The sequence below is a fragment of the Alternaria viburni genome (assembly GCF_023758015.1).
Source record: "Alternaria viburni strain BMP 2772 chromosome Unknown scaffold_23, whole genome shotgun sequence".
Lineage (NCBI taxonomy): Eukaryota > Fungi > Ascomycota > Dothideomycetes > Pleosporales > Pleosporaceae > Alternaria > Alternaria viburni.
In genome coordinates, this window is record NW_026055792.1 from 232,067 (window position 1) to 256,969 (window position 24,903).

The 24,903-nt window shown below is 53.5% G+C and overlaps 11 protein-coding genes across 11 annotated transcripts; 5 read left to right on the forward strand and 6 right to left on the reverse strand.

Annotated features, from left to right (window-relative positions):
• Nucleotides 1-248: 248 nt before the first annotated feature.
• J4E79_009076 (uncharacterized protein) lies at nt 249-1,697 on the forward strand (the record flags this gene model as incomplete). The annotated part of the gene is made up of 5 exons (XM_049357928.1): nt 249-793; nt 878-1,114; nt 1,201-1,424; nt 1,476-1,578; nt 1,634-1,697. 5 exons carry the CDS (start codon nt 249-251, stop codon nt 1,695-1,697), a joined length of 1,173 nt encoding a protein of 390 aa, XP_049207527.1.
• An 85-nt stretch (nt 1,698-1,782) lies between these two features.
• Nucleotides 1,783-2,675, reverse strand: J4E79_009077 (uncharacterized protein; the record flags this gene model as incomplete). The annotated part of the gene is made up of 2 exons (XM_049357929.1): nt 1,783-1,999; nt 2,068-2,675. 2 exons carry the CDS (start codon nt 2,673-2,675, stop codon nt 1,783-1,785), a joined length of 825 nt encoding a protein of 274 aa, XP_049207528.1.
• Nucleotides 2,676-3,163: 488 nt separating this feature from the next.
• J4E79_009078 (uncharacterized protein) lies at nt 3,164-4,062 on the reverse strand (the record flags this gene model as incomplete). Its single annotated transcript, XM_049357930.1, has 2 exons — nt 3,164-3,253; nt 3,304-4,062. The coding sequence occupies 2 exons, from the start codon at nt 4,060-4,062 to the stop codon at nt 3,164-3,166; spliced, it is 849 nt and encodes a 282-aa protein (XP_049207529.1).
• Nucleotides 4,063-4,337: 275 nt separating this feature from the next.
• J4E79_009079 (uncharacterized protein) lies at nt 4,338-5,654 on the reverse strand (the record flags this gene model as incomplete). Its single annotated transcript, XM_049357931.1, has 3 exons — nt 4,338-5,079; nt 5,140-5,385; nt 5,434-5,654. 3 exons carry the CDS (start codon nt 5,652-5,654, stop codon nt 4,338-4,340), a joined length of 1,209 nt encoding a protein of 402 aa, XP_049207530.1.
• Nucleotides 5,655-7,362: 1,708 nt separating this feature from the next.
• J4E79_009080 (uncharacterized protein) lies at nt 7,363-8,885 on the forward strand (the record flags this gene model as incomplete). The annotated part of the gene is made up of 2 exons (XM_049357932.1): nt 7,363-7,559; nt 7,637-8,885. The coding sequence occupies 2 exons, from the start codon at nt 7,363-7,365 to the stop codon at nt 8,883-8,885; spliced, it is 1,446 nt and encodes a 481-aa protein (XP_049207531.1).
• A 1,542-nt stretch (nt 8,886-10,427) lies between these two features.
• J4E79_009081 (uncharacterized protein) lies at nt 10,428-11,294 on the forward strand (the record flags this gene model as incomplete). Its single annotated transcript, XM_049357933.1, has 2 exons — nt 10,428-10,609; nt 10,667-11,294. The coding sequence occupies 2 exons, from the start codon at nt 10,428-10,430 to the stop codon at nt 11,292-11,294; spliced, it is 810 nt and encodes a 269-aa protein (XP_049207532.1).
• A 1,989-nt stretch (nt 11,295-13,283) lies between these two features.
• Nucleotides 13,284-14,881, reverse strand: J4E79_009082 (uncharacterized protein; the record flags this gene model as incomplete). Its single annotated transcript, XM_049357934.1, has 4 exons — nt 13,284-13,367; nt 13,477-13,909; nt 13,958-14,169; nt 14,225-14,881. The coding sequence occupies 4 exons, from the start codon at nt 14,879-14,881 to the stop codon at nt 13,284-13,286; spliced, it is 1,386 nt and encodes a 461-aa protein (XP_049207533.1).
• A 585-nt stretch (nt 14,882-15,466) lies between these two features.
• On the forward strand, nt 15,467-16,245 carry RPL20A (60S ribosomal protein L20A; the record flags this gene model as incomplete). The annotated part of the gene is made up of 4 exons (XM_049357935.1): nt 15,467-15,518; nt 15,622-15,806; nt 15,857-16,033; nt 16,087-16,245. 4 exons carry the CDS (start codon nt 15,467-15,469, stop codon nt 16,243-16,245), a joined length of 573 nt encoding a protein of 190 aa, XP_049207534.1.
• Nucleotides 16,246-16,546: 301 nt separating this feature from the next.
• On the reverse strand, nt 16,547-17,683 carry J4E79_009084 (uncharacterized protein; the record flags this gene model as incomplete). Its single annotated transcript, XM_049357936.1, has 3 exons — nt 16,547-16,703; nt 16,753-17,220; nt 17,346-17,683. 3 exons carry the CDS (start codon nt 17,681-17,683, stop codon nt 16,547-16,549), a joined length of 963 nt encoding a protein of 320 aa, XP_049207535.1.
• A 499-nt stretch (nt 17,684-18,182) lies between these two features.
• On the reverse strand, nt 18,183-21,368 carry J4E79_009085 (uncharacterized protein; the record flags this gene model as incomplete). The annotated part of the gene is made up of 2 exons (XM_049357937.1): nt 18,183-19,103; nt 19,152-21,368. The coding sequence occupies 2 exons, from the start codon at nt 21,366-21,368 to the stop codon at nt 18,183-18,185; spliced, it is 3,138 nt and encodes a 1,045-aa protein (XP_049207536.1).
• Nucleotides 21,369-22,275: 907 nt separating this feature from the next.
• Nucleotides 22,276-24,197, forward strand: J4E79_009086 (uncharacterized protein; the record flags this gene model as incomplete). The annotated part of the gene is made up of 2 exons (XM_049357938.1): nt 22,276-22,459; nt 22,507-24,197. 2 exons carry the CDS (start codon nt 22,276-22,278, stop codon nt 24,195-24,197), a joined length of 1,875 nt encoding a protein of 624 aa, XP_049207537.1.
• Between the last annotated feature and the right edge of the window lie 706 nt (nt 24,198-24,903).

The window sequence follows — 24,903 nt, forward strand, 5'->3', positions numbered from 1 at the left end:
TGAGACTCGGGATAGCGTACAAGGTATGGGTGAATCTTACTCCGCTGCACCGAATGTATGATAGAGATGAGTCATTGACATTCATACAGCTTCGTATATAGCTTCGTGCAACGCTTGAGCATTTGATACTCCAACTAGGTTCAACGAAGAACTTGCATTTCGGCCTGGATATCATCGAAGCATTCCATTATTAACATCCTTAAACATATCCCATATCGAAGCTATCTATTATCATCCAACCACCCATCATGGCTTCCCAAAAAGACCAACAACACATCCTCATCCTCGGTGCCGGCGTAATCGGTCTAACAACCTCACTCGTCATATCACACACCTACCCTACCGCCAAGATAACCGTAGTAGCAAAGCACTTCCCCGGAGACCGCTCCATAGAATACACATCGCCCTGGGCGGGCGCCAACTGGTCCTCCATGGCCCACGACAACGGGCCGCTGGAGAAGTACGACGAGGTCACCTTCCACCGTTTCGGCGAGCTTATCGACGGGAAGAGTGTGTTTGGTTGTCAGACGCTTAAGGCTGGTGAGACGGAAGGCGTCGATGGGGTGAATGGAGGAGGGAATGAAGCGGGGTTAGGGAGAATGGGTATGTGGGCTGCGTTCGATGAGCCGATTGAAGAGGCGGGTGTTTTGACTGAGGAGACGGGCAAGGTGTGGTATGATCAGTTAGTAGGCGGGTTAAGGCAGTTGGATGGAAGTGAATTGCCCAAGGGAGCGAACTTTGGGTTCGAGTTCCCAAGTACGTTCAGGATCAACACGCAAGTGTATCTGCAGTGGTACGTATGCCTGATCCTCATTCCTATGATGCAAAGTCCTAGCTTCAGTGCCATTGATACTTCGCAAGACTGATATTGTACCAGGCTCCAAGCTCAAGCTTTGTGCAAAGGCATCAGTCTCGTACGCCGACACTACCCTTCCGTCTCAGAAGTCCTAAGCGACCACCCGTCCACCACCCTTCTGGTAAACTGCACCGGTCTCGGCTCCCTCAAACTCTCCGACATCAAAGACACGAATCTATACCCAACACGTGGTCAAACACTACTGGTCGCTGAACCCAAAATACCAATCACCAGAATGTATGAAATGGAACGAGTCAAGTACGACCATGCTATCCTACTTGTCTTCCTCCGCCCCAGACCGAACTATTTTCTGTGTATCCATTTTGACTAACGAACCAAACTAGGTCTTTCCGCTCTCCAAAGCGCATCGATCCCACAACAACCTACGTCTTCCCCCGTCCGCTAGGCGGCGGCGTGATTCTAGGTGGCAGTCGACAGGACAACGATTGGAGCGAAGAGTGGGATGAGGAACTCGGTCAGGATATCATGAAGCGGTGCTGTGAGTTGTGTCCTGAGTTGGGGAAGCCGGAGGATCTGCAGGTTATTGGGCGGAATGTGGGCTTGAGGCGTAAGTATCATCGTGCGAGTCATTTCACGGGGGCTGGCTGACAGTATCTAGCGTCGCGCAAGGGCGGCCCAAGGATCGAGACGGAAATGGGCAAGTGGAAGGTCCCGGTTGTGCATTGCTATGGACATGCTGGTGCGGGGTATCAGTCTTCGTGGTGAGTACCCTGAAGCTCGTCTGTGTCGACAGTACAGTACTAATGTTTCTCGCAGGGGCACCGCCGAGCGTGTCCTTGAGCTCGTTCAGAAGACGCTGACGCCCAGCTCAAAGCTATAATCGCTGCATCGGATACTCTTAGCCGATTCAAACCAGGGTTGACTCCACCCAGCCAACTATCATTCCAACTCCACTCTTGCTTAGCTCACATCTTCTCCTCTTTCCTCCCCTCATCCCTACTATTCCACTCCCGATCAAAAACCTGCAAACTCCTCTGCGCAGTAGGCACGACATCCAACGCCTTCACACTAACCCTGTCCTTCTGACTCAGCATGAAAGCTGCAGCTTCCGCAACATCAGGCGCAACAAGAGGCTCGAAGCCAGACATGAAAGTGTCGTAGCTCTGCTTTTCGTATCCAACACTGCATGTTTTGTCAGCTCGGAACTCCACCGCAGCGCTGATACAATGAAGAAGGGAATAAAGCCATACCGTTGTTCATGGAAGTTCGTCGCTACAACACCGGGCCGTAAGGCGAGGACTTTGATATCAGTACCCACTAACTCCGTTCTCAGCACGTTTGTGAAAGCCTCCTGGCACGCCTTGCTAGCATGGTAGACCGCCTCGCCTGGGAAAGGCGGTACCTCTAGACCTGTGGTGCTAGTCACGTTCAGAATCGTTCCCTTCCCACGCTCCTTCATCTTTCCCTCGTTCAAAACCGTATAAGCAGCGAACATGTACCCATTGATGTTGGTGCTCGTCATTGTAATGATGTCTTGGATCTTGAGGTCAGGGAAACGTGACGGCGCACCTATAGCCAAACCGGCGTTGTTGATTAGAACATCGATGTGGGAGACTTGCTGGACGATGTTCGAGACGGCGGTGCTGAGAGATGTGTGGTCTTGTACGTCGACGACTGATGTGAAGATCTTCAAGTCTTTGTGTTCTTTTTTGAGTTCGTCGGAGAGTGCCTTTAGCTTGTCGTCTGAGCGTGCAAAGAGGATGAGTGTTGCGCTTTCAGCGGCTAGTCGACGTGCGATGGCTGCGCCGATGCCCATCGAAGCCCCTGTGATGAGGACGGTTTGGTCTTTGAGTGACATGGTAAGGGATAGTAGTATGAGGATGAGATGGACGGATGGATTGAGATAACAGTTCACTTGATGTGAACCCTCGGGACTGTTTTGTTACGACTGACCGTGAGAAGACGATGAGAATGACAGTGATTACACAGGGAGTACATGTGCGGAGGATGAACATGCTAGTAGGCTTTCGGTGGAGCAAGAATGACGTCATCAGCATCGCATTTGTCATCTACGAATGGTGTCCGATGTGTATAACACGTTGCATTGGGTGTGTAGTAAATATAGTCCATAAGGGTATCTCTGTAAATAATCATTCTGATAGCGTGAGTCATGTAGCAAATCAAAGGTCTCAGGCGTTGACTTACAATTCGTATCTGGCATTGCCATCGCAGCGCGAGTCCGTATCTTGTGAAGAGCGCAACTTCCAGTCGCTTATGCTTATGAGCTTTAGACTTGAAATAGTCGAGGCATATCGAAGAGTGCTGTTGGCAGTTCGGTCGAAATCATCAACCATCCCACCTCTGCGCCTCTTTGTTGTAGCCGATGAGCTTGAGGTCGATGTTAAGGGTCTTGAGCATCATGTCCATCGTGAAAGACTGCTTCAACGTTAGCATAGTAACTTGTATGTACACATCCGTGCACTCACATCGTCGTCTGCTCCCTTGAACGTCTCCTTCTCCACCTCTCCTTTGTCCCTCTCCGAGTCCATCTCGGCATAGCGATCATACGCCTCTTCAGAGACCTCACCACTCTCTTTCGCCTCCTCCATCTTCTCACGTTCCGCTTCCATCTCTTCTTTATCCCATTGCATCTGCCGTTCCTTGGATTCTTTTTCACGTTCCTTCCATGCGCCTACCCCGCCCATCCTGTTGACCCTGTCTCTAGTGCTACCAAACAGCTCTTCCGCCGCCGCACGACTTGCTGTGCGCCATTTATCGACCAGTACGACCAGGTCGTCATCCTTTGTAGACGTAGCCAGGGTCTGAGCTTGTGTAAGCATCTGGATCTCATTGCGGATCTGCATGATCTCGCGTGCGACCGAGGGTTTCGATGGTGCCTTCTTCGACGCGACACGTGACGGGGTAGATAGGTTCGGACGTGAGACGAGAGGTTTCGAGACGCGTGGTGTCACTTTGGACGTTGCTGGTGTTTTGGGGGGTTGCATAGAGGCGGTAGAGGTGGCCGGTTGCTGTGCGCCATTATCTGTAGGGACGGTGCTTCTAGCAGGAGCGATGGTTGTCCTAGGTGTATCAAGCGCAGGAGTGTGGACCTCAGGCGGATCTGAGGATGGCGGGTCGTCGCCTATGCTGGGCTTCAACGGTGTGCGGAACGGCGATTTGAACGGCTTCTGGAGCGTTTTCGTGGCTTCGTTCAGCCGGCGACGTTTCGCTTGCGGGGTCGACATCTTCGCGGGTGTTTGGGCATTGGTGTGGGTGGTCAATTCTCGAAGTGGGGGGTGGTGAGTGTCTTGGGACTGGCGATGTCATCCGTCGCTTCTGATTTCGGAGGGTCTGACGCGTCGCGCTAGAGCCTCGTCATCACGTGTATATCAGGGCGTCTTTTCTTGGAACTGACGACCGGCAGCTCTATTGAACGAGGCAGGTACGAAAATTATACGCGTTTCATGATAGACTTAATCTTTTAAAAGCACGAAGGTCGTATTGTGATAAGCACGATGATCTAAGCATACACATAGCACAGCGGCCCCGAGGTAGTAGAGAAGAACTCCTTGCTCGCGATGTGGTTCTGACCTGGCGGCGCCACCACATCCAACTCCTGCTGATCTGTCGGTTTACCCTTGGGACTGTTGGGAATTGACCAATGAGTGCCGCCTTCGTACATGCTTGTGCGAGATTTAACCTCCTTCTCCTGATACATGGCCCACATCCACCAGTGCCTGTCCAGCTGACCATGGTGCAGCCAGAAGGCTGGCTCCGCAGGGCTCACATAGACATCGCCTCCAGGATCACCCCAGATAGAGAAGTGACCGCCAATGTGCAGCGCTGAAAGGCTGTTCGTCGCGTTGGTCTGGAGTGTGTCCTGGAAGGTACCAATGGCTTTATTGATGGTGATATGGAACAGAAGATCTTGAGGCCGGAGGTAGCGCTCGGTGAAGAAGTTGCTTACGTCGCGACGGTGACAGCGTGGATTGTCACCATAGCCATCGGCGCGTGGGTTTGGTGGGATGTTGAGTTTAGGGTCCATTGTGGGCGCGAGGGGACCAAGACGAATGGTCAAATTGGTGAAGGGACCTTTACTGATACAGCCTCCTCCCGGTCCACCAGGAAGCGTCTCACCCGGCCATAGACTCATGCCTGCATGCGGTCCGATTGGATCACCATTCCCACCCATGCTCCATTCGTCGCCGTTGAAGATGGGGCTGTTAACGAGATCGGTGTACTTGGCCCAGTTCCAGTAGGGTCTGTGATGAGTAGCTGAGGTTAGTGTATGCTTTACACAAGATCTACAGAAGAATACTCACTGGTAGCCTTTGTAGCCACATTCCGTGCGAAGCGCTGTTTCGTAGGCCCATATGTAGTAACGGTGCCAGTGCATGAAGTTTGCGGTGGCGTGAACCGTCGGTGTCATGTTCATATGCACCACAACAAAGTCTTCATAGCGAGACTTTGCTCCAGGATATTGACCAGCAGGAAGTTTGGAGGGCGCCTTGAGCATGCAATTGACGGCCGTGGTGTATGCTTTCCGTTCCTCTTTCGTGAGGTCGCCGCTATCATGTGTTAGCATCATGCCCGTGGCAGTGCCCGAACTAACTTACAACTCCTTGCGTACAGCAACAGTGTCCTTGTTACATGTCGCAGGCCTCGTCAGACCGTCTGACAGCGTCCCATTCAGTACCTTGTATGCATTTGCGAGAGCTTGCTTCTGGACGCCGTCGAGGGTAAGCGTGTCTTGCCTCTGAGTAAAAGGAGATGCTGAAGCGCTAGAGAACAGAGACAGAGATGCCACAAGGGCTTTGACAACCGCAATGCCTGCCATCGATTGATTTCTGGCGATCCAGTTAAGTGCGAATATCAACGCTTTTATGCCGAGGACCATGATCAGCCTCCTTCTCCAATGCAGGCCAACATCAACCGTGCCATACTACTGCATGTGCTGGGTCATTTATTTAGAGGGTTGCCCGACGTGGGGCGAAGTTCTACAAAGCTCTGCTGTAATGAACACCCTTGGCATGCAACACACGTACCGACGAAATACTGCTGTGCAAGGGTGTTCCAATATCATGACTATCTCAACGAACAGCCATTCCTGTTCATGGGGTCTGCAGCATGCCATTCATGGTGGCCACGAGTGGTCACAGAGTCCATACTTTTGATGTCCAAGACCTGAGCTGCATCTGACCGCGTTGATGAGCGGCAGTCAACTGGAAGCGGTCAGCATCCTTGTATGCAATGTAAGGCGCCTGGTCAGGACTGTGAAATCAACTCCGATTTACTTTGAGATCGAGCTTTCCCCGTAATAAGCTCTAAAGGTTGTTTCTGTTGTGCGATGGCGAAGACCCTCGTGATACCTCGTCTCTTAGGTTGAAAGTGTCGAAAGCTACAAACAGGTTCAGACCAAGCGCCCGAAGCTCTTGATGTTCGTGGTCAGCGTACAAGTATGTGCCATTGGCAACAGGAAGATCGTCGTTGCCGTTATTCATCCCTTGCAAGCCAGATAGTCCCAACCGGACAATATGGCGTATGTAATACCGGCTATGATACCCCTGGTGTTCGGTAGGATTCTGCCGGGCGCAAGGTGTGTTTGCCAAGCTTGTACATGTTTCGATGAAACTGTAGGACATCAACATTGATTACTACTCAGTACACCTGAGGTGGTGGTATTCGTCAGCTGCGCCACGTAATTCTGCATCGAGGCATTCGCAAGGAGATGCGCGATACCTCATATAATGCACAGCGCGGCAGACTCTCCGGTAGTGTTCGCGTGTATGGAGGCGCATGGCGCTTGCTGAAAATGCATGCCGACGGAGGCTTCCATCAACTTCGCGCCATGCGTAAGAAGCCGGCCATTTATCTTCTCGTGAAAACTGGTGATGCTTAAGTAGATCAGCTTGGGAGAGCTTCGGCGACGTCCTTGGCGTCCAATTCGATTGATTGAAGGATCAGGATCCCTGGCGGTGCGTCGCCTTCGAACGAAAAGCACATCGAAGTAGATGGTAGATGGGGCGTATGCTTACAACCGGACGGAACACGGCATATGCCGAGGCCTGTCCTTGCTAGATTCAGATACTGTTGAACAAGTGTGGCGTGCGCTGTTGGATCGGGCTGCGAGCAAACCCAAGCAGAGCGGCGGAGCGGCGGAGCGAACGACGCAAATGGAACCCAATAGAGAGCATACTTTCGTGGCTTGAGGAGACGACTGACGATGCAATGACTGTTGGCGATCATTCCGATCTGCAGATGAGGGCAGCTCACACAGCTTGGACGGTGCGACATGTGGGACATGTTTCGGCTGTCAAGCGTGATGAAGAGGGGTAGAAACGACGAAGAACGGCGTTGTGAGAGCGGAAAGCTCTGCCGCACATCGATGCGTCACAAAATGATGCGTCCAAAGCATGCTGGGTGCTGCTGCCGTAATTTATGATGTTGCGGACGTAGTGAAACTGCGCTGTTACTTTTCCAACCCTAGAGGCAAATGTCAAAACATCAACCCCAGCAATTGCATTCTGCGTACGACAGACACTACAATGGACGATAAAGCCAAGGCATTCCTGGCTAATGTGGAAGGCGGAATCGTGCCAGTAACATGTCACGATGATGTCTTGCGAATCGCATACATTTATATCGATGAGGGGCTGTGGGACAGCCAGGGCGTATATGATGTTGTGGAGAAGCTGCACGCGCATGGCTGGTCTTTTGGTGAGGACGAGCTCCGCTTCAATCGGTAAGCTACATCCTCATATGAGAATCCCTCATACCGATGTACCCAGCACCTGCACGTGTGTGACTAAGATAAAACAGTACCTTGGATATATTTTATCTCGCCCAGATCGCAGCAGCCTACTACCGCTGGACCGACCAACTAAATGGAGACGACCCTCTCACCTTCTCAGACTTCGACGTTTTTTACACTGCGCACCATGACCTCTTGAGTCCCACAGCCTGGCGCTCCTACTACTCCACCGCATTCCTTACCCAACCCACCACAGCACGCTTCTACCGCATGCCCGACCTCCAGGATCTTCCGGACTCGTCCTCCCCACTGTGTCTGCCGCGTGACAATCCGGTATCCAAACACGTCCTAAAGCTCCCCCGCTGGGCTTATACTGTGGGGCGGACTTGCCACAGGCAACCGTTCCTTCCATTTGACACGATTACTGAAATAGCCCTCCGCACGCTTGACACAGCCTTGACACGCCTACACGCGGCCTACCCCAGCACACCCCCCTTTTCAGAACCACATGCGCGCTTCTGGCTAGACGAGTACTACAAACCTCCCATCGCAGAATCGAAACAAGAAGCGTTGTCCACGAACACCAACACCCAGCTGGAGGGAGAGGAGAAGATCCCTTCATCTTCGAGCCCTACATCTGACCCATCGCCTCGCAAGGACAACCGCGAAGCATGGGGGCCCCATCACTTTGGGCTCAATGTCGCGTCGGGATTGTATGATATACACAGTTTGGAAGCACAGTACCTCGCACAGGTTTCTTCGGGTAAGGTTGTCGAACCAGAACCTAGCAAGCCAGTGTTTTTCTGGTGTGGGATACCGGATGGAGGGACTGCAGATCAAGCGTTGCAGAGGGGGTGGCAGGAAGAGATTGGGAGTGAGGAGGAGGTCGAGTTCCTAGCCGCTGTTGCGATGGAGGAGACAGCCGGACTAGGAGCTGGAGCAATCAAGGTGGATGAGTTGGACTGTTCAATCCGGTCACATATCCTACTTGCGGTCATGCAGGCTGCGTTGGTAGAGAACATGCAAGAGAGAGAGCATTTCTTGGGGGAGCTGGAGAGGCGGATGGTACAAAAGGGGAGGATTGGTGAGGAAAGAGCAGGGAGATGGGTTAGGCAGGCCTTGGAAATTATGGTGCCTTATGTACGCGTGTGGCAGGGCGAATGGCCAGGTGCAGAGAAGAGAGGGGAGATGCTGCGCCGGATCTTGGTGGAGAATCCACTGCTCTTTGCACGCTGGAAGTTGTCGCCTGTTTTAAGGCAGTTCGCTTTTGACGACGCAAAAGTTGACTGTCTCGGCTGCCAAGCGGCGTACTGTTAACTACAGCCGAGATCCCTTCACCCGGGTAGTAGACAACTGTTGGCATACCCTACTGGTGAATGTAGTTGACAATCGTGTAGTATCTACTGCCTAACACGGGCCGATACCTGGGTGGGCTCAAAACAGAACTTGTGTCGCAGGACCGTGAATCTTGCTAATGATCAAAGCTGCTTTTGAACGGCTTTTGGTATCCGCAGTTGACCTATCCAGACGCGATTGACTGTAAGCTGTCGTGGCATTCCACCGTCGCGGTTTACCACGCTGCGATGCCGCTTACATGTTTGATTGGAATTCCCAGAATAAATAGAGTGCGCCTTTGACGATAGCCCCCCACAAAACTGACGTTGTATCCAAAGGAACAACGGCTAATGCGACAGCGGCTGGGTGCTGCTGCTGCCGTCATTTATGATGCTTGCGGACGTAGTGAAACTGCGCAGCCGTTGGGTCCCCTGATAGCGTTGGGCGCCATGCCGGATGCGGGCTTAATTGGCAGCCATGGAGGTAACGTGAAGACGCGAGGACGCGTCGAGGGGCGCTTTTCTTTGTGCGTGCCTGGCCAGCTCCACCGACGCGACCCATCGCGTCCGAGGTTCATTGATCAGCGACGCATAATTTCACGGCATCAGGGACCGTGTCATGGTCGCTGACATCGCCTTTGCCAGCCGCGAATCCTGTCATTGCGCGGAACCGGATCGCAGCCTCGCGCTACGCCTCTCTCCCACCATCGGTCCTTCAACACGACATTTGCCCCTCAGGGGAACGCCAAACGGCCTCTAGATGGGGCCTCCGGTGGACGGCCGCAATTCGTTGATTCGCGGATGCAAGCGATGAGCCGACGCTGGCTGTTGCACCGCGGCGGCGTCGATTGCTTTTCGCAAAGTTTCTTGGGTGCCTGGCCAAAGCTTCAACCCTTCAGGGAGCCCTGCGCAAAGAACGCGACCAGTCATCTCATCACTCTATCGTGCCGTGCGAATGCTCGTCGCATGCCTCAAGCAAAAAGCACGGCTTGAGACATTGGAAGTGTCGGTCCTCAGGTCCTGCTAACATGTCCTGAGCGGGCTCAGTTGTTTGCGGTAGAGGAACACGCCATGCCACCGGCGCACAACTAGCGCCATCAGCCTTCTTTGTTCCGCCCTTGTTTCACAACCTTGCACAAGTGTTACTTGGTCCAGGACCGGGGGCTCAGCCGTCTTGACTCTTAGCTCTGGAAGAGGCAAAGTGGAACATGTGATATCGCGTTTACGCGTTAGGTCCATTTACGCGTCCAATCGCGTCGCAATTCACCCTCACCCTGGCCGAGGGCCGGAGAGTGGCCTCCTGTGAGGAGTCAGGTATATATACACGGCTGCAGTCGCCTATTACTTGCGTGCTATCGTCTTATTTGCCCTACGACGTTTCTGCCTAAGGATCTTTCGGAGTCGTCTGCTTTGCCTACTTGTACTCGTACGCTTGCTGCCTACTCACTGCACCTATAAGTATCAGCGATACCTCTTCGCACCGAACCCATCCATCGTAAACACAGCATCTCAGCATCGCATCATCATGTTCTCATCAAACCGCACGCGCCATCAAGAGGGCAGCTTCTCGAAACATCGCGCATCCAAGTCCAAATCACACAAGAAGAACCCCTCCTTCAGAGACTCACCGAGGAGAGTAGAACGACTAGCACAGCATGCACAGGCATCATCACCACAATCGAACCAAACTTCTCCAACACTGGGAAGGTGAGTTTGTTCTCTTACGATGAAAGCCGAAGAAACTTTACTGACAACTTCTATCAGTGCCATCATCACTATTTCCGTCGGCCGCGAGCAGCGACTCTTTGCAGCGCACGAAGACGTTCTATCGCATTCTCCCTGGTTCCAGACTCTCTGCAGCGGCCAGTTCTTCCAGTCTACCAACAAGCGCATCGACCTACCCGACGAAGAGCCCGAAGTCTTCTCATCGATTCTCGAGTACCTCTACAAGGGCGACTACTACCCGCGCATGGAATATGACAAGAAGCGAAACAGCTGGAACCTTGAAGATGGTGGCAACGCCAACAACGCCCACGAAGCCATCGTTCAGTCTTCGGTTGGACCGATACTGAAAGACACGGTCATCTACTGTCAAGCCGACAAGTACGGACTCCAAGAACTGAAGAAGCTTGCGCTCAAGAAGCAGGGCCTTCAATCTGGCATCCAATGCTCGACTATCTTGACCTCCGCCCGTTACGCATATGCCAACACTCCTGACAACGACTCGAAGCTTCGCGCACATTACCTCGCGCTCATCATCCGCGCCCGACACACATTTAAGCGCAGCGGCACAATGCAGAACGAGATGGAGAACGGCGGCAAGCTCTTCTTCGACTTGTTCGTTGCCATGGTCAACCACATGGACGACCTTTCAGCGAAGTCACCGCACTAGGTTGCTGTCCTCACATTTGATCCTTTCGAGCTTCCCTTGACCAGCTTGCCCTCTTCATCGCCCCCAACTAATGACTCCTTTCATCTGCTATTTCTTGACCTTCTTGTATATACACCTTGCGTTTCAGCCTCGCGGCTATGCCTTTTCTTTACTGGGTTCTGCTTCAGTCTGGGTTTGTTGCTGCACGGCGTTACGGTCTGGATATACCTTTCTGGCACTCATTCACGCCACTGTTGTACTATACTTATCTCTTTACCTGGCTTGGTTTGCCTTGTCTTTCGCGTCTTCTCTATCGGCCTCAAAATTGCCTAGATGCGCAGGCCTTTTCGCATTGGTTCAACTTTCCTCTCTGCATCTCAAGACAGAAAACACTTCCTGGCTGTCATGCTACCAGAACGTTTGCGCTTTACTTATGTTCTTCGTCGCGTCTTCGACTCTTCTTTGGGGAAGCCAGTTGCTTCTCTACAATTGTTGCAGTATCAACTGCAGGACAGCGGCATCAAATTGTAACAGGATATGGTCGTATCTTTCGTACTATGTTTCAAGCGATTAATGATAGCATTCAATATCACGAACACTTACGCTTGGATTCTTGAGTACCGTATCTAACCTGACGTGATGGCGCAGTATTCTATTTAGGCCTCCAACTGCTCGTAGCGACCATGCTGCTCAGCCTTGATCCTCCGTCTCCACACTGGCTTGGCTGATATCATTGGCCGGCAACACGGCATCTACGCAGTGCACACCTCCAAGTATATAGTTGGAACGATAACCAAGCGCATGTGGACTGGATGATACGATAGACACCGGTGATTACCATATCCGCAGTACTTGCCAGTTTGGTCACAACTTTACACACCACGCAACGCGACTCAACACAAAGCCACCACCATGTTCCCCGAAAAACCACCTCGACACTCAGCCCAAGCCATCGGCGCGAAACGCGTCGGAGGCAAGAAAGTTCCAAAGCAGTATCGCAAATATCACAAGAACCACAAAAACAACAGCAAAACGGGGGGCAACGTCGTTACCAAGTTCGCGCATAACCTGATACGCGGAGTGAAGTCTATTATCGAATCGCTCTAGGTAGGACAGCTCCGGGGCAAAGCAGCACGGTACATTGCGACTAAAGCATGTGGGCTGCGAGCGGAAGCAGGAGGAAAGAAGAAAAGACAGAAAGGGTCAGCCGAGAGCTGAGGTGCGTCGGCGAACGCTATACATGACACCAGTCCGGGATGAACCATACAAAGCGGGATGGAGAACGAATGCAGCGTCTTAACGATGCCCGAAGACAAAGCCAAGTGGATAAGCAGGACTCGGCATGGAGACGAGGGAACACCGCCGATCAATACGCGTTGACTCATCTTGTCAAACGCTCCACATGAGCGGACTAGGCGTGGTACTGGTACTTGCTGGTACAGTCACAGTTATTCAGCCGGCATACTTCGCTGTTCATGCAGGATGCGACAAGGACACCATCTGCACGTCGAAGCGAGGCGGAAGCAATGTATCGCGTCGCGTCGCGTTGGGCTGGTAGTGCAAGTGGGGTAATGATGGACAGGGCGGCGGATTGGGTGTGGGCGGGGGCCTGCAACGCGATATCAGCTGAGAGGGCGACAGCGCGTCTGTGCGGGACGCGGCTTGGGGTCCTGCACCAGTCACTGGCCGCGTCGAAGAGCCGGCTCGTCTCACGAACCATGCAAGGGAGGGGTTAGATAAAGGAAATACCAGGGAATCAAGGTTTGAGGCAGATCGGTAGCATTTATTGAGATATGGGCGATTTCAACTTGCCTTCCTTCGTCGTCAATCCCCACTTGGCGCGATGGTGTGGTGCATCGCACATCGTCGTTCCATGCGCATCGAGGCTGCTTACACATGCAACCGCGCATCTGCTCCCAGCTTGGACAGTGACGTGTCGTGGTTCGTGATTGTGATAGAGCAAGGAGTCGATCTGTATGGTAGACGGGAGCAGGCCGACGTTTTTAGGCATCAGACCCCTGTTCCCGGGAATGCGCCCTTCTTGTTCATGACTACCATGCCGTGTTCGCGCGAGATGTAGCCTTTCATCAGACCCTGCAATCTGGGTTAGCCGAGTGGGTTCTTGGTGTGACATCCGTGACGAGGCTGCCTCAGAGCCGGGTAAGACCTATAGAAGCCCAACGCTGGGGCATAGCGTACGCACCTTGTAAATCTGGTTTGCCAATAGGCACTCGACCTCGTCGTCCTCCACTGCTTGGCCGCTGCCTTCGCCTGCAATACCCATCCTGAGCGCGGCGGCAAAGTTTGCTAGCGGTACTCGCGACTTCCGTATCCGGTCCTTCTCCGTCTGTCCTTCTTTGAGATCGTCAAAGCCACCAGCGAGGTAAACCTTTCGGAGAAGGTTGCGCAAAGCGATGTCGCGGCTCCGCTCCAGAGTAAGGAAGATGCGCCGTCTGACAAACTCTGGTTCGCCTTCTGCCAGTGCCTTGTCGAAGCCCGTAAGATCGCCTCGTTTTATGCAGGATACGAGGGGGCCGAAAATGCGTTCTAGACGAGGGGCTTCGGCGAGTAGGCTAGCGGTGGGAACCTTGTGTTGAGTGATCAGGCGGCAGGGAATGAGGTATGTGAGTATGAGCCTGAACTGTTAGTTCCGAGGAGTTATCCGTTAGATTGACCTAACTCACGATTTGTTTTGTTGCGACTTTGACCAGCAAGATTCCCATGCCTGCTGCAAGCTGCTTTCTGCCTTGGCGTAGTCTTCCTGGAGGAACGCCAGCACCCCGAGATAGTATTTGTATGTGACTCGATGCGCCCGCGGGTACAGCTCGAATGTAGGTAGGTCGGACTGTGCTTCGATTGATCGTACAACGTTCTTGGATAAGCTGATTGCTTTTAACTGGGTACATGCGAGTTAGCTGTCGTTACACCACGCAGACTGCGATAGGGCTTACTTTGAAATACGTCTTGAACTGAAGGTTGGCTATGCAATATACACCCCACTTTCGCGATTGTGACATGTCGGGGTTCCTGTCACCAAGACAAAGGGCAAAGATCCTGTTGAATACTCGCGCAGCTTCTTCAAGCTTCTGATTCTGAGGTGCTGTGCTCACGATATCGTCTGAGTAGCCGGTGTTGAGAGCTGCTGGTTTCGACTTGGCCAATTGCTCGTCTGCTTTGATTGCTATCTTCCTAAGATGATTTGCAGTGAAGTACAGGGTGAATATGGCCCATGCTGGTAGCAGTCCACCAGATATGTGCTTGATGAAGATGCTCGTAAGGTCCTTCCACGTATCGTACACTGCCAGGTATTGACGCTCATTCAGCTTGCCCTGATTTGCTGCTTCGTCGGTCTTGATGATCTCTTTGACAGCGCGCCAATAAGTAGCAATGATATCAACCCAGGGAGAAGCCTTGGCCTTTTTGGGGTTCATTCGCTGTTCGAGCGCATAAACAACATCGCCTTCAATCTTGTCGTCACTGGATGCGCGGTAGAAGTCGTATAGCCGGCCAGGGTCATGCGCGGGTGCGACTGGACTGAAGAAGTCTGCGACGGGTTGCGCAAGGCCACTGGCCAGTGCCTGATGGAAAGGCACGAGTGCAGCTTGCATGGCGGCCATGAGGGATTCCGTCGGGTTACGGGATGTCGGTTGTCGCGTGAATCTGAAGGTTTGCGCGACTTCAGTTGGTACTCTCAGCCCTTTGACATGGTGCGGATTGTTTGCTGAGAACCAACTGGTGGGTGTTCTAGTGGTCCTCGAGGTGGTCGGGTGTTTGGGCTGTTTGTTCGCCGACGTCCATAGCGCCTGCCGCCAAGTTGTTGTGGGCCTCTGCTCAACTCGGCTAGCGCGCACAAGGTGGTGTCGAATTCGCTTGTCAATCCACGATGGAGACGACCTGACTGAACTTCTCAACTCAAGGTACTAACCTCACAGCACAATCAAGGTCAGTCTACGTCGCCAGCTCATGCCCATACCGCCCGCTAACCAGCCGCAGATGGGTAAGCAATTTTTCTTCGTCCGCAACACCGTCCCGTCCAGCAATTGCAGCCGATGGAATTTTCGAACGAGGCCAGCGCGACCATGACCGTCCCTCACCATCGCGATAAAATGACACGAAGCTGGGGCCGAGTGGGAAGGAGCTTTGGTGGTGTGCATGCACAGCGGACAGGCCAACGGCGCCGAAAACTTATGACGATGGCAGCGAAGCCCGCGGGATCGTCCGCATGCGACAAACTCGAATACGACCGTACTCGACTGCCCTAACCCGACCGCCGTCCCCAACCACGACTGCTGCAATCGCTGGACTAGGAGAAAATGTTGTCATTGAAGCAGTACTGACGATGCTTCAGCACGCTTCCAGGAATACCAGATCATCGGGCGCCATCTGCCCAGCGAGACCAACCCCTCGCCCAAGATCTACCGCATGCGCATCTTTGCGACCAACGAGGTTGTCGCCAAGTCGCGGTTCTGGTACTTCCTTGGCAAGCTCCGCAAGATCAAGAAGGCCAACGGTGAGATCGTCTCCGTAAACCAGGTATGTCGAGGCGGCAGAAGACTGCGCAACAACAAATTGACCCGGTTCAGATCCACGAGAAGAAGCCCCAGAAGGTCAAGAACTTCGGTATCTGGCTCAAGTATGACTCGCGCTCCGGTACCCACAACATGTACAAGGAGTACCGTGAGATGTCCCGTGTCGCCGCCGTCGATGCCCTGTACCAGGATATGGCCGCCCGTCACCGATCGCGCTTCAGGTCCGTTCAGGTATGATCAAATCGACTCAGCCGCCTGCGTCAAATCACTCACACTCAATCTAGATTCTCAAGGTTGTTGAGGTCGAGAAGGCCGACGACCTCCGCCGCCCATACATCAAGCAGCTCCTCACCAAGAACCTCAAGTTCCCGCTGCCCCACCGCATCAACAAGAAGGTTGGAAAGAAGGTCTTCTCCTCTACCCGACCATCCACTTTCTTCTAAGCGTGTTTCTCATTACGGAGTGCGGTCTGGATGGGAAGGGATGTTATGGGTTTCCCTCGGTTATGCATGCTTCACGAAAAGAAGTACATTAGGAACGAATGAAAATCCCTGATACCTCCATTCGGCCGTCGGTGCGCGTGATGCAGTTTGGGGTGCTAGCTAGCCACGCGCGTGAAGGCGATACTTGCAGGGACGTCGAACAAAGGCGATACCGAGGGATGAGTTGGACGATAGACAATGAAGTCATGCCAATACACTTGAGCAGTACATGTTGCATTTCGACCCATTTTCTAACATTCCATTAGATCTTCGCCCTCCCTGTTGGCGCCACCTTTGGCCTTCCCAGTGTGTCTATTGGCATCCACCATGGGTACCCAGTCACATTTGTGTTGTCCATGGTCCCCGTGAAATTCGCCGGCCTCTTCTCCATGAAGGACTTTACGCCCTCGGTGTTATCCCTGTGACTAGTCAGTTTATGAGTACCAATTAATAGCAAGGATAACTTACGGCGATCCAAACAACTCGTAGATGACCCTGCTGTCCAACAAATGCTGGCCTTCAGGACTCCCCGCATCCCTGTACATCAGCTCCTTCATCAGATACGTACTCACGCTACTCGTGTTCTTCACCACATCCTCTGCAACCTCGAGCGCTCTCGGCAACACATCTTCCGCCTTGTCGCACACCTCCGCAAACAAGCCATCCCAGACCTTGTGGCTAGCAAGATAGGTGCTGCCTGTCGTCACGGCCTGCATAGCGCGACTATGGCCGATCAACCGGGGCAGGAAGAAGGAAGAACACGCTTCCATGATGAGTCCACGGCGCGAGAAAACAAAGCCAATCTTCGCCGATGCATACGCTATGCGGATGTTCATGGGCAGCGTCATGGTAATGCCGATTCCTACTGCGGAACCTTGCAGCGCAGCGATAGAAGGCTTGCGGCAATGATGGATGGCTAGGGCTACGCGTCCGCCTCTGAAAAGTTGTTCTGTTAGCACACTATTCTTTGTCACTTTGACCAACCCAGTCTTGTTCTCTTCGACCGCGTGATAACGATTTGAGACATATCACCAAGACAGCAATAAAAATACCCAACATACCCATCCCGATGATCCTGCACCCTCTCCGCATCCGCCCCATTAACCCCCTCCCCAAACCCCTCATCTAGATCCGCGCCCGCACAGAAAATCCGCCCATCTCCTGTCACCACGATGCATTTCACACGTTCGTCTGCATCGAACATGCCGTATGCTTCTTCGATCTCCGCGCGCATCGTGTCGGTGAAGGCATTGTGGTTTCCGGGCCTGTATAATGTGAGGATGATGACGGAGGGTTCTTTTTCGTGGTGTTGAGTGCGGATTTGGGTGAACTTTAGGTCGTTGTAGGAGGTGGGGAGGAGGATGTCTGGTTTGTGGCGGGGGGTTTCTTTGGGGGGCATTTTGGGTTGAAGTTTTGGTTTGATTTGAATGGGTGGGTGGATGACAGACACAGTTGATGTTTTGGGGAATTAAATGCTGGTTACATGCGCGTGGTACGTACGTAACTCCATGTTGTCCGGGAGCGCGTGGATGTGCTTGTCGCGTTGATGATGCGGGGGGACGCGGAACCGAGGTACGCGTTGGCGGTTGTTCGACGTCGAAGCTTGGGTTCGGGTAAGCTCATCTCACCCATTACAGCCTCTTTACACGGAAGATGCTTGTGAACACTATCTTTGTTTGCGGGGTGATGAATAATCCAAGTATACGGTATAATATCTCTTGCGTGTTAGGGAATTCATGTACATTTGTCAACAACGCTCACGGTTGCTTAATCATGTTGTCAGCAGAACACTGCTTCTTCAGTGTGAGAGGATGCAATGTCCAAATATCATCTATAGTGGCTGAAGCCAAGTCGCTTGCTACTATTACATAGTGGTATCATTTCTCCGTACGAGACATCTAAGCGGTGACCTCTCCCTCCGCAAAAGCTCTGCCAATTTCCCTCGCAACTCCCAATCTTAGCACCGCAATAATATCTTCACTCTTTGCACCCTTCGGGAAGCCTTTCCGCCAATCCCACCCGCGCTTACTATCGTCTACGTGTCCACCCTTGACAAAGACCGTCGAGCCTTCTGCACTCTGACCATCTGCGGAGCCGAAATCAATTGAGCCTATAAGAGAATATTGGCTTGACGCTGTCGTCAAATTTGATGTCGATTTCGATAATTGTTGAGAGGCGTTGGGGTCGTGTGCGGAGAGGAGGGTAGTCGCAAGTACTTCCTCACACTGCGTTCGGATCATGCTAGGTGCGGTATCAAGGTCCTCGATGGCTGCGAGGAGGTCGTACAAGTGGCGGAGCGTCAATGTGCGCTTGGGCTGGTTGACAAAGATGAGTGCCTCGCCTAGCAACGGTAGGAGAACGTCGACTTGAACCACAGTTTCTATCTCTGGATCATACAGTCCTCCACGAATGCTGGATGCCGCGCTGGCGATGATGACCATGAGCGCGTTCGCTGCAGCTCGTTTCCGTGCCAAGGGTCGATGTGCTGGCTTCTCTCCGGGCTTCAGCAACACCTCTTCATCTCGTAGGTCGTAGTATTTGCGTATTGTTGCATAACCGCTCAGGTGGTTTGAAAGGAGGGAAGCTGCCTCGGAGTCTAGGCTTGCGAGTTTCGTCAGGGTCTGCTTTGGTGAAGTAATGAGCGAGTTGAGCGACTCGTCCAGTTCATCTAGAGGCGGATAGGCGGTCGACTTGATAAGGCAGTGGGCGACCAAGACTCGTAGCACCTCTTGAATCTTTTGTGCGTCGTGGGCACGGGCGTAGTAGAGCAGTGTATCGCCATAGCTCTCGGTGTTGGTGCGGAGATGATCGGCGTATTTCTGCAATTGTCAGCTTGTATCCGGGAGTGTTCCTGCTCTATAACATACCTGAGCGATGATGACGGCATGCTGTGAGAGGCCCAAGTTATGGCAAAGCTGGGTGATCTTGTCGACACGAGCTGAGGACTCAAGTTGCAAGTCATTTAGTATCCGCTCAATACGCTCGTTTGCTGTGATGCCGTCGTCCAGTCTACCGAGAATCTGCACCGCGATCTCCCATCCTTCTTTGGATGTTTGACCGTCTCTAGCCTCGAGTTCGCCCCTGGCTGGCAGCAAATTGGCGTAGGCAATAAGTATGTCGTCTTTTCTCACACCCTTCGGCTGTTGCTGTTCAGTGTAACTCAGGACCATCAGATCACTCTGGTCGAACTGATCCATCAGGCCCTTTGCGCTTGTGAACCACTCTCCTGCACTGGCAAGCTCCGCGACTGCAGAAGCCATGGTGAGGGACCAACTCTGCAAGATTTGGAGAGCGCCCTCGATGTTGTCATCAAGTATACATGCTATCCCCACCTCGAAAGGGTCGACAGCATTGACACTGAAGTCTTCGTCGCTGTTCTGGATGACAGCCGCCAACGCGGAAGATAGCCGTTGGCAGTACGCTTTGACCGGAGTCACGTCGACAGGGCGGACTCGTTGAGACCGCATGATGGAGCGACGGCTTGCCGCTAGACTACCCTGTGCCGAATCTTCCTCTTCGCCATTCCACCAGACGCCCAGACCCACTACTGCTTCGATCCAGTCGGCTGACAATTCGAGGATTGCTTCTTCATCGCCCAGCAAGAGCTTGTAAACCGTGCTGAGGGCCTCATACACAGACCAGGGCACTTTGCTCTCAGCTTTGCGACTGGCCACACTAAGCTGGAAGCTTGCCTGAGTTTGCGATATGCCAAAATGTGCCGCCTTGAAAGGCTGAGAGATAGAGTGTCGGCTCACACTTTCGCCCTCTGCAAACTCCTCCAAGCTAGCACTCGCCTGGTGAACGCGCTGCCTGAAGATGCTCCAATCGTGACCCTTGATGTCCCAATCTTCCGATGCGATGGCTGGACATTCCCGGAGGAGATCGATTGCTTGACGAAGCGCGTGGTTTGCGTATGAGAGGTGTGACCCGACGTATCCTGAAGTGCCCAATCCGTCGTGTTGAGCTGTCTCGGCGTGCTCAAGCTGAGCGCCCTGAAGTAGTCTCATAGTCTGCGAGAAGTTGCCCCGCACAGTAGACACATGGACAGCTTCCCAGAACGAGGAATGTCTTGAATATCCGCGGGTCTCCTTCAACACCACTTCGGCCTCGACCTGAGGGAATGTGCTGTTCAGCCAGTCGAGCAGCACTCGCGGGATGGGTGTGTATTGTTTCGAATCGGTTCGCGCTACGAGGGAGAGGGCGGAGGCTCGCTGGTTTAGGCCAATCTGTGGGGGGTTGTGAAGGGTCAGCAGAAGAGCGGCAAGCTGGCGTGCTTGCGACAGCTCCTGTGAAGTCGACCTGTGTGCATCTGGCCAAGTTGCGATCAACTCCTGAGCGACTGTGCCAAGCACCTCAGTCCGCTTGTCTGGCGAGTCTGATTGAAGAGACTCGTGGACTTTCTCGACCAGACGCTCCGTCTCCAATATGATTTGGTCGGGCTCGCGCAGAGCCTGTCGGTCGCTGTTGGAAGTAAGGCCCTTGGCGAGCGCAAGGAGATCGAATCGCGTCTGTTTTGCGCCTGACCGCACCAAGGCTGGGCTTGGCTCCATGTCGGTTGCGCTTGTTCTTGAGACAATTGACTGGGAGAACCTGTTCTGTGTTTTGTTGCGGCGCTGCGGTGAGAGCGGCTCGTCCTCCTCTGTGCCCTCATCTTCGTCCATGTCGTCGTCTTCTTCCTGGTCTTCATCCGTGTACTCCTCTTCCGACTCGCCTTCCGCGTCCTGGTGTAGGGTGTGTGTGGGCGCTTGGAACTGGCCAGAAGTTGCGATGCGTCCACGTTGTGTTGGGGGCCGTCCCGAAGTCGAAGTGCCTATTGAGCCGAGCCCATTGCCTTCGAACATGCTTCCTTTGGGCGGTGAGCTGCCGAACAGCGAGTTGCTGGCGTAGTCATAGCTGTTTGGGTTGAAGGTTGGGCGTGCATTGCCGAAGAGTCCTTGGTTCATGCCTGGCGGCGGGCCAGCTGGTGTCGAGGAGGGATAGTGCGATTCGTCTAGGGGTGGAGGGCCAGCGGGTGTGGTCGAGGGTGCGTGTAGGCTGTCGTCGTAGTAGCTGCGGCCGGGTGTTGACGGTGGTCCACGAAACATTGCTCTCTAGTCGCAAGTTTACCTGGGTACGCGGTGGAACAGGCGAACAGGGATCCAAAACCAAGGTATTTTCTCCACTTAATTTCCCAGTTCACACGTTGCGCCGCACATGCGCCGTAATGAATTATTTCGCGTGGTGAAGGGCTTTGATTGTTCTCGGTCTAGCTACTGTCGCGGTCGCAAAACATAAACTCTGGACGAGCTCCAGCGACGCGCCCGGCTTGGCGCGTCCGCGGGCCGGCGCCCGGCGAAACCTTCCCCCGGCTTCACAAAGTGCGCGCGCCGTGCAAGAGCGGCACCTGCGGCCATGGATGTCTTGCTCGCAGCTTGCTTTTAGATTGCAGACCCGCCCGGCTATCTAGACTCGACGACACGTGCGCATGATTCACGACGCATGCCTAGTTCATCCCGCTTGTCTTGACTTTTGGTTTTTTCTGCTCGTTCCTGGTGGCGGCGCCATGAAAGCGTGCCTTCGCGACGAATCAGGCGGCGTGCATACCCCGAGATGGTGTGGCTGCCACCCGTGTTCAACCCCGCTACGGGCTGTTTCTGGTAAATCAATATCCCATCACCCTCACTAAGTCTTTTGTCGAGTCGTGGAGCGCAGGGGTCAAATCACTTGGTAATGCCTAGGGTTCCTTATTAAGGTACCCGATGCTAGACTGCGCCGTCGCCAGCCTCCGCCAGCATTAGCCTACAGCTGACGTACCGTGCGACTCAAAAACGGTTGGAGCCCGCTGGTCGACCACACCCGCTGCTTCCGTCGCCTGACCCTACTCTTTGCCTTTTCTCGTGCGCGTTGTCCTACTTGAATGCTTCTCATCTCTAATGTGTAATGCTGCTTGCTGCGCACTCATACCCCTCGGCCCACCTCTGACGTAGTGCTGCCCGTCGATAGCCCGCCATCATGGCGCTCTGGTCCACCGCGAAGACGCAGTCAAAGCAAGGTTTCGACAAGGTCTACACGTGGGTTGACAAGCTCGGTGCCCCCGTCAATCGACTGTCCAACAAGGTCGGCTCTGAAGCCTTCTGGCCTACGACGCTAGACATCGAGTCGGACAAGGCTGCGAGGATCCTCAAAAGCTTCTGCAGTACGTCAACTTCCGCTGCGTCCCGCCAAGTACTAACACGCCCACAGAGGATGGTTTCTACCAGGAAGAAGACCGACCCATCACCACCGAAGTCCCCAAGGGAAAACAACGAGTCCTTAAGAAGATACCCTCCAAGGTCATCCAGAATGCCAAAGGCCTATGCATATTCACCACCATGCGGTCCGGCCTTTGGGTCTCCGGATCTGGCGGAGCCGGCATATTGGTCGCACGCAAGGCCGATGGAACATGGTCACCCCCGTCAGGCATCATGATGCACACTGTGGGTGTAGGCTTCCTCGTAGGCGTAGACATCTACGACTGCGTGATTGTCATCAACTCCGACAAGGCCATGGAGGCATTCCAGTCCATCCGCTGCACATTGGGAGGTGAAATCAGTGCAGTCGCAGGCCCAGCCGGCATTGGCGGTATACTGGATTCGGAGATTCACAAGCGCCAGTCACCACTATTCACCTATATCAAATCGCGAGGATTCTATGCTGGCCTCCAGCTAGACGGAACCATCATCATCGAGCGAACGGACGAGAACGAACGGTTTTATGGCGAACGCATAGGAGTCAAAGACATTTTGGCAGGAAAAGTGAGGCACCCGCCTTACGAGATAAGGAGACTCATGGAAACTCTCAAATCGGCTCAAGGCGATACGGACGTAGACGAGACTCTGATACCAGACGAGGCGCCACCTGCCGACTTCGAGATTACAGGTCCGGAAGACAAGACATTTGGTATTCCAGACGCTGTAGACCCCGACCCGTATGGCGTACTGGCATTACAAGAAGCTGGTCTAGAGATCAGGGAAGCTGGCACACACAGCCGTCCGGCAAGTGAACAATTCGAGTTCAAGCCGAGCCCCACAAGCCCCATCTACAACACTTTCAGAAACTCTACATTCCGGAGAAGCATGGACCGCTCGAGCTATGCTGGCAGTCGGCCAACGAGTTGGCGCACAAGCACCATCAGCGGCGTATTGGAACCCCGGACGCCAACAGTTGACATGAGCACCCAGACCGATGATCTACCGCCACCACCTCCGACCGTCAGGAAGTCACCCCCCACGCTGCCGCCAAGAACAAGCGTCGCACGCACACCTACTCCTCCCATAGTGGAAGTACCCGAAACCAGGGTCGAGCAAGCTACTCCGCCACGAGCAAAGAGCGTAGACAGACAGGCCGAAGAAGCAACACCTACCGCTGCAGGAACAAAGACAGACAAAGCTGCCGGCCCAAAGTCCGACGGCTCTCCTCGGAACTCCATAGCCACTGAAGAGGCCCATGATTCCGAGTCAAGTTCCGATTCGGAATCAGACGAAGAGGAGGAGGAAGATGAGTTTGAGGAAGAGCCAATCGTCCACGAGGTCCACCAGGCCGCTGCCCCACAAGCCATTCGCGCACGCGTCGTCCAAGTTGCCAAGCCAATGCCTCCTGCTCTACCGGTCAGAAATCCATTCCGCAACCGCGTCTCAACGAACTCAGACGGCTCCCTGAACTCTCCAACCGTACCGAAGCATAGCCCGGAATCAACCCCCTCGCTTATGCGCGGTGATTCAACTTCTTCTCTGTCCTCCGTAGAAGACAACAGACTCGAGCAGATTGGCAATAGGCTCAAGCCCAAGTATTCTCACGAGCCGTCACCTGATGACGAGAAGAAGGAGGACAAGGACGACGCCTTCCACTCGCTTCCAGAGTCCCCGATGAAGAGCATTCCAGGAGGTTTCAACTGAGCGACCGAAGTCTAACATCCAATCGACTTCCGCCTCTCTCTACACCGCTCTTTCGCTGCACATATAGAGCTGGGATGACCATCTCATCCTGGACTACGCCCTCACAGATTACGCTTACAAACTGGCGTTGCGACCCCAAGTGCATGATTACTGCGTCTTGCCACTTGCTTATTCGGCTTGGCCAAAACGCAACCATGCCCGGTCGATCACCACACCCTGATAGGAGACAACCTTTTACCGTCGTTACGAATTATGATTCCCATTGATATCCACTTTATTGCTTTACTTGCCCTGCTCACGCATGGCTCGCCATAGCATCTGCATGTATCTAGTGCCATTTCAAAACTGCAATTCGTTTGCTTGCATACCGATAGTCACCATATACGAATATTATGTCTAATTCGAATCAACACATATCTGGGCATTGTTCAAGCGTGATAGATGATAAATCCATGGCTCATCTGGAAGGCAGTGAGAGCGTGGGCGGTGGGCTGCGCTAACGCGGCCGTGACACCCCTGCCAAAATTTCGTGAACGGAATTCCACCACGAGCTCGACTTGCGCGGACACACAAACCTCCACACCAGCATTTGCACCCTCACGTACTGAGTCGGCGCGCTTCTTACATATTGCGCCAGAAGCGATCTGTAAAAAGTCTCACACAAAGTCCTCTCGAAGGCCGACCGACACTCCTTCCAACCACACAG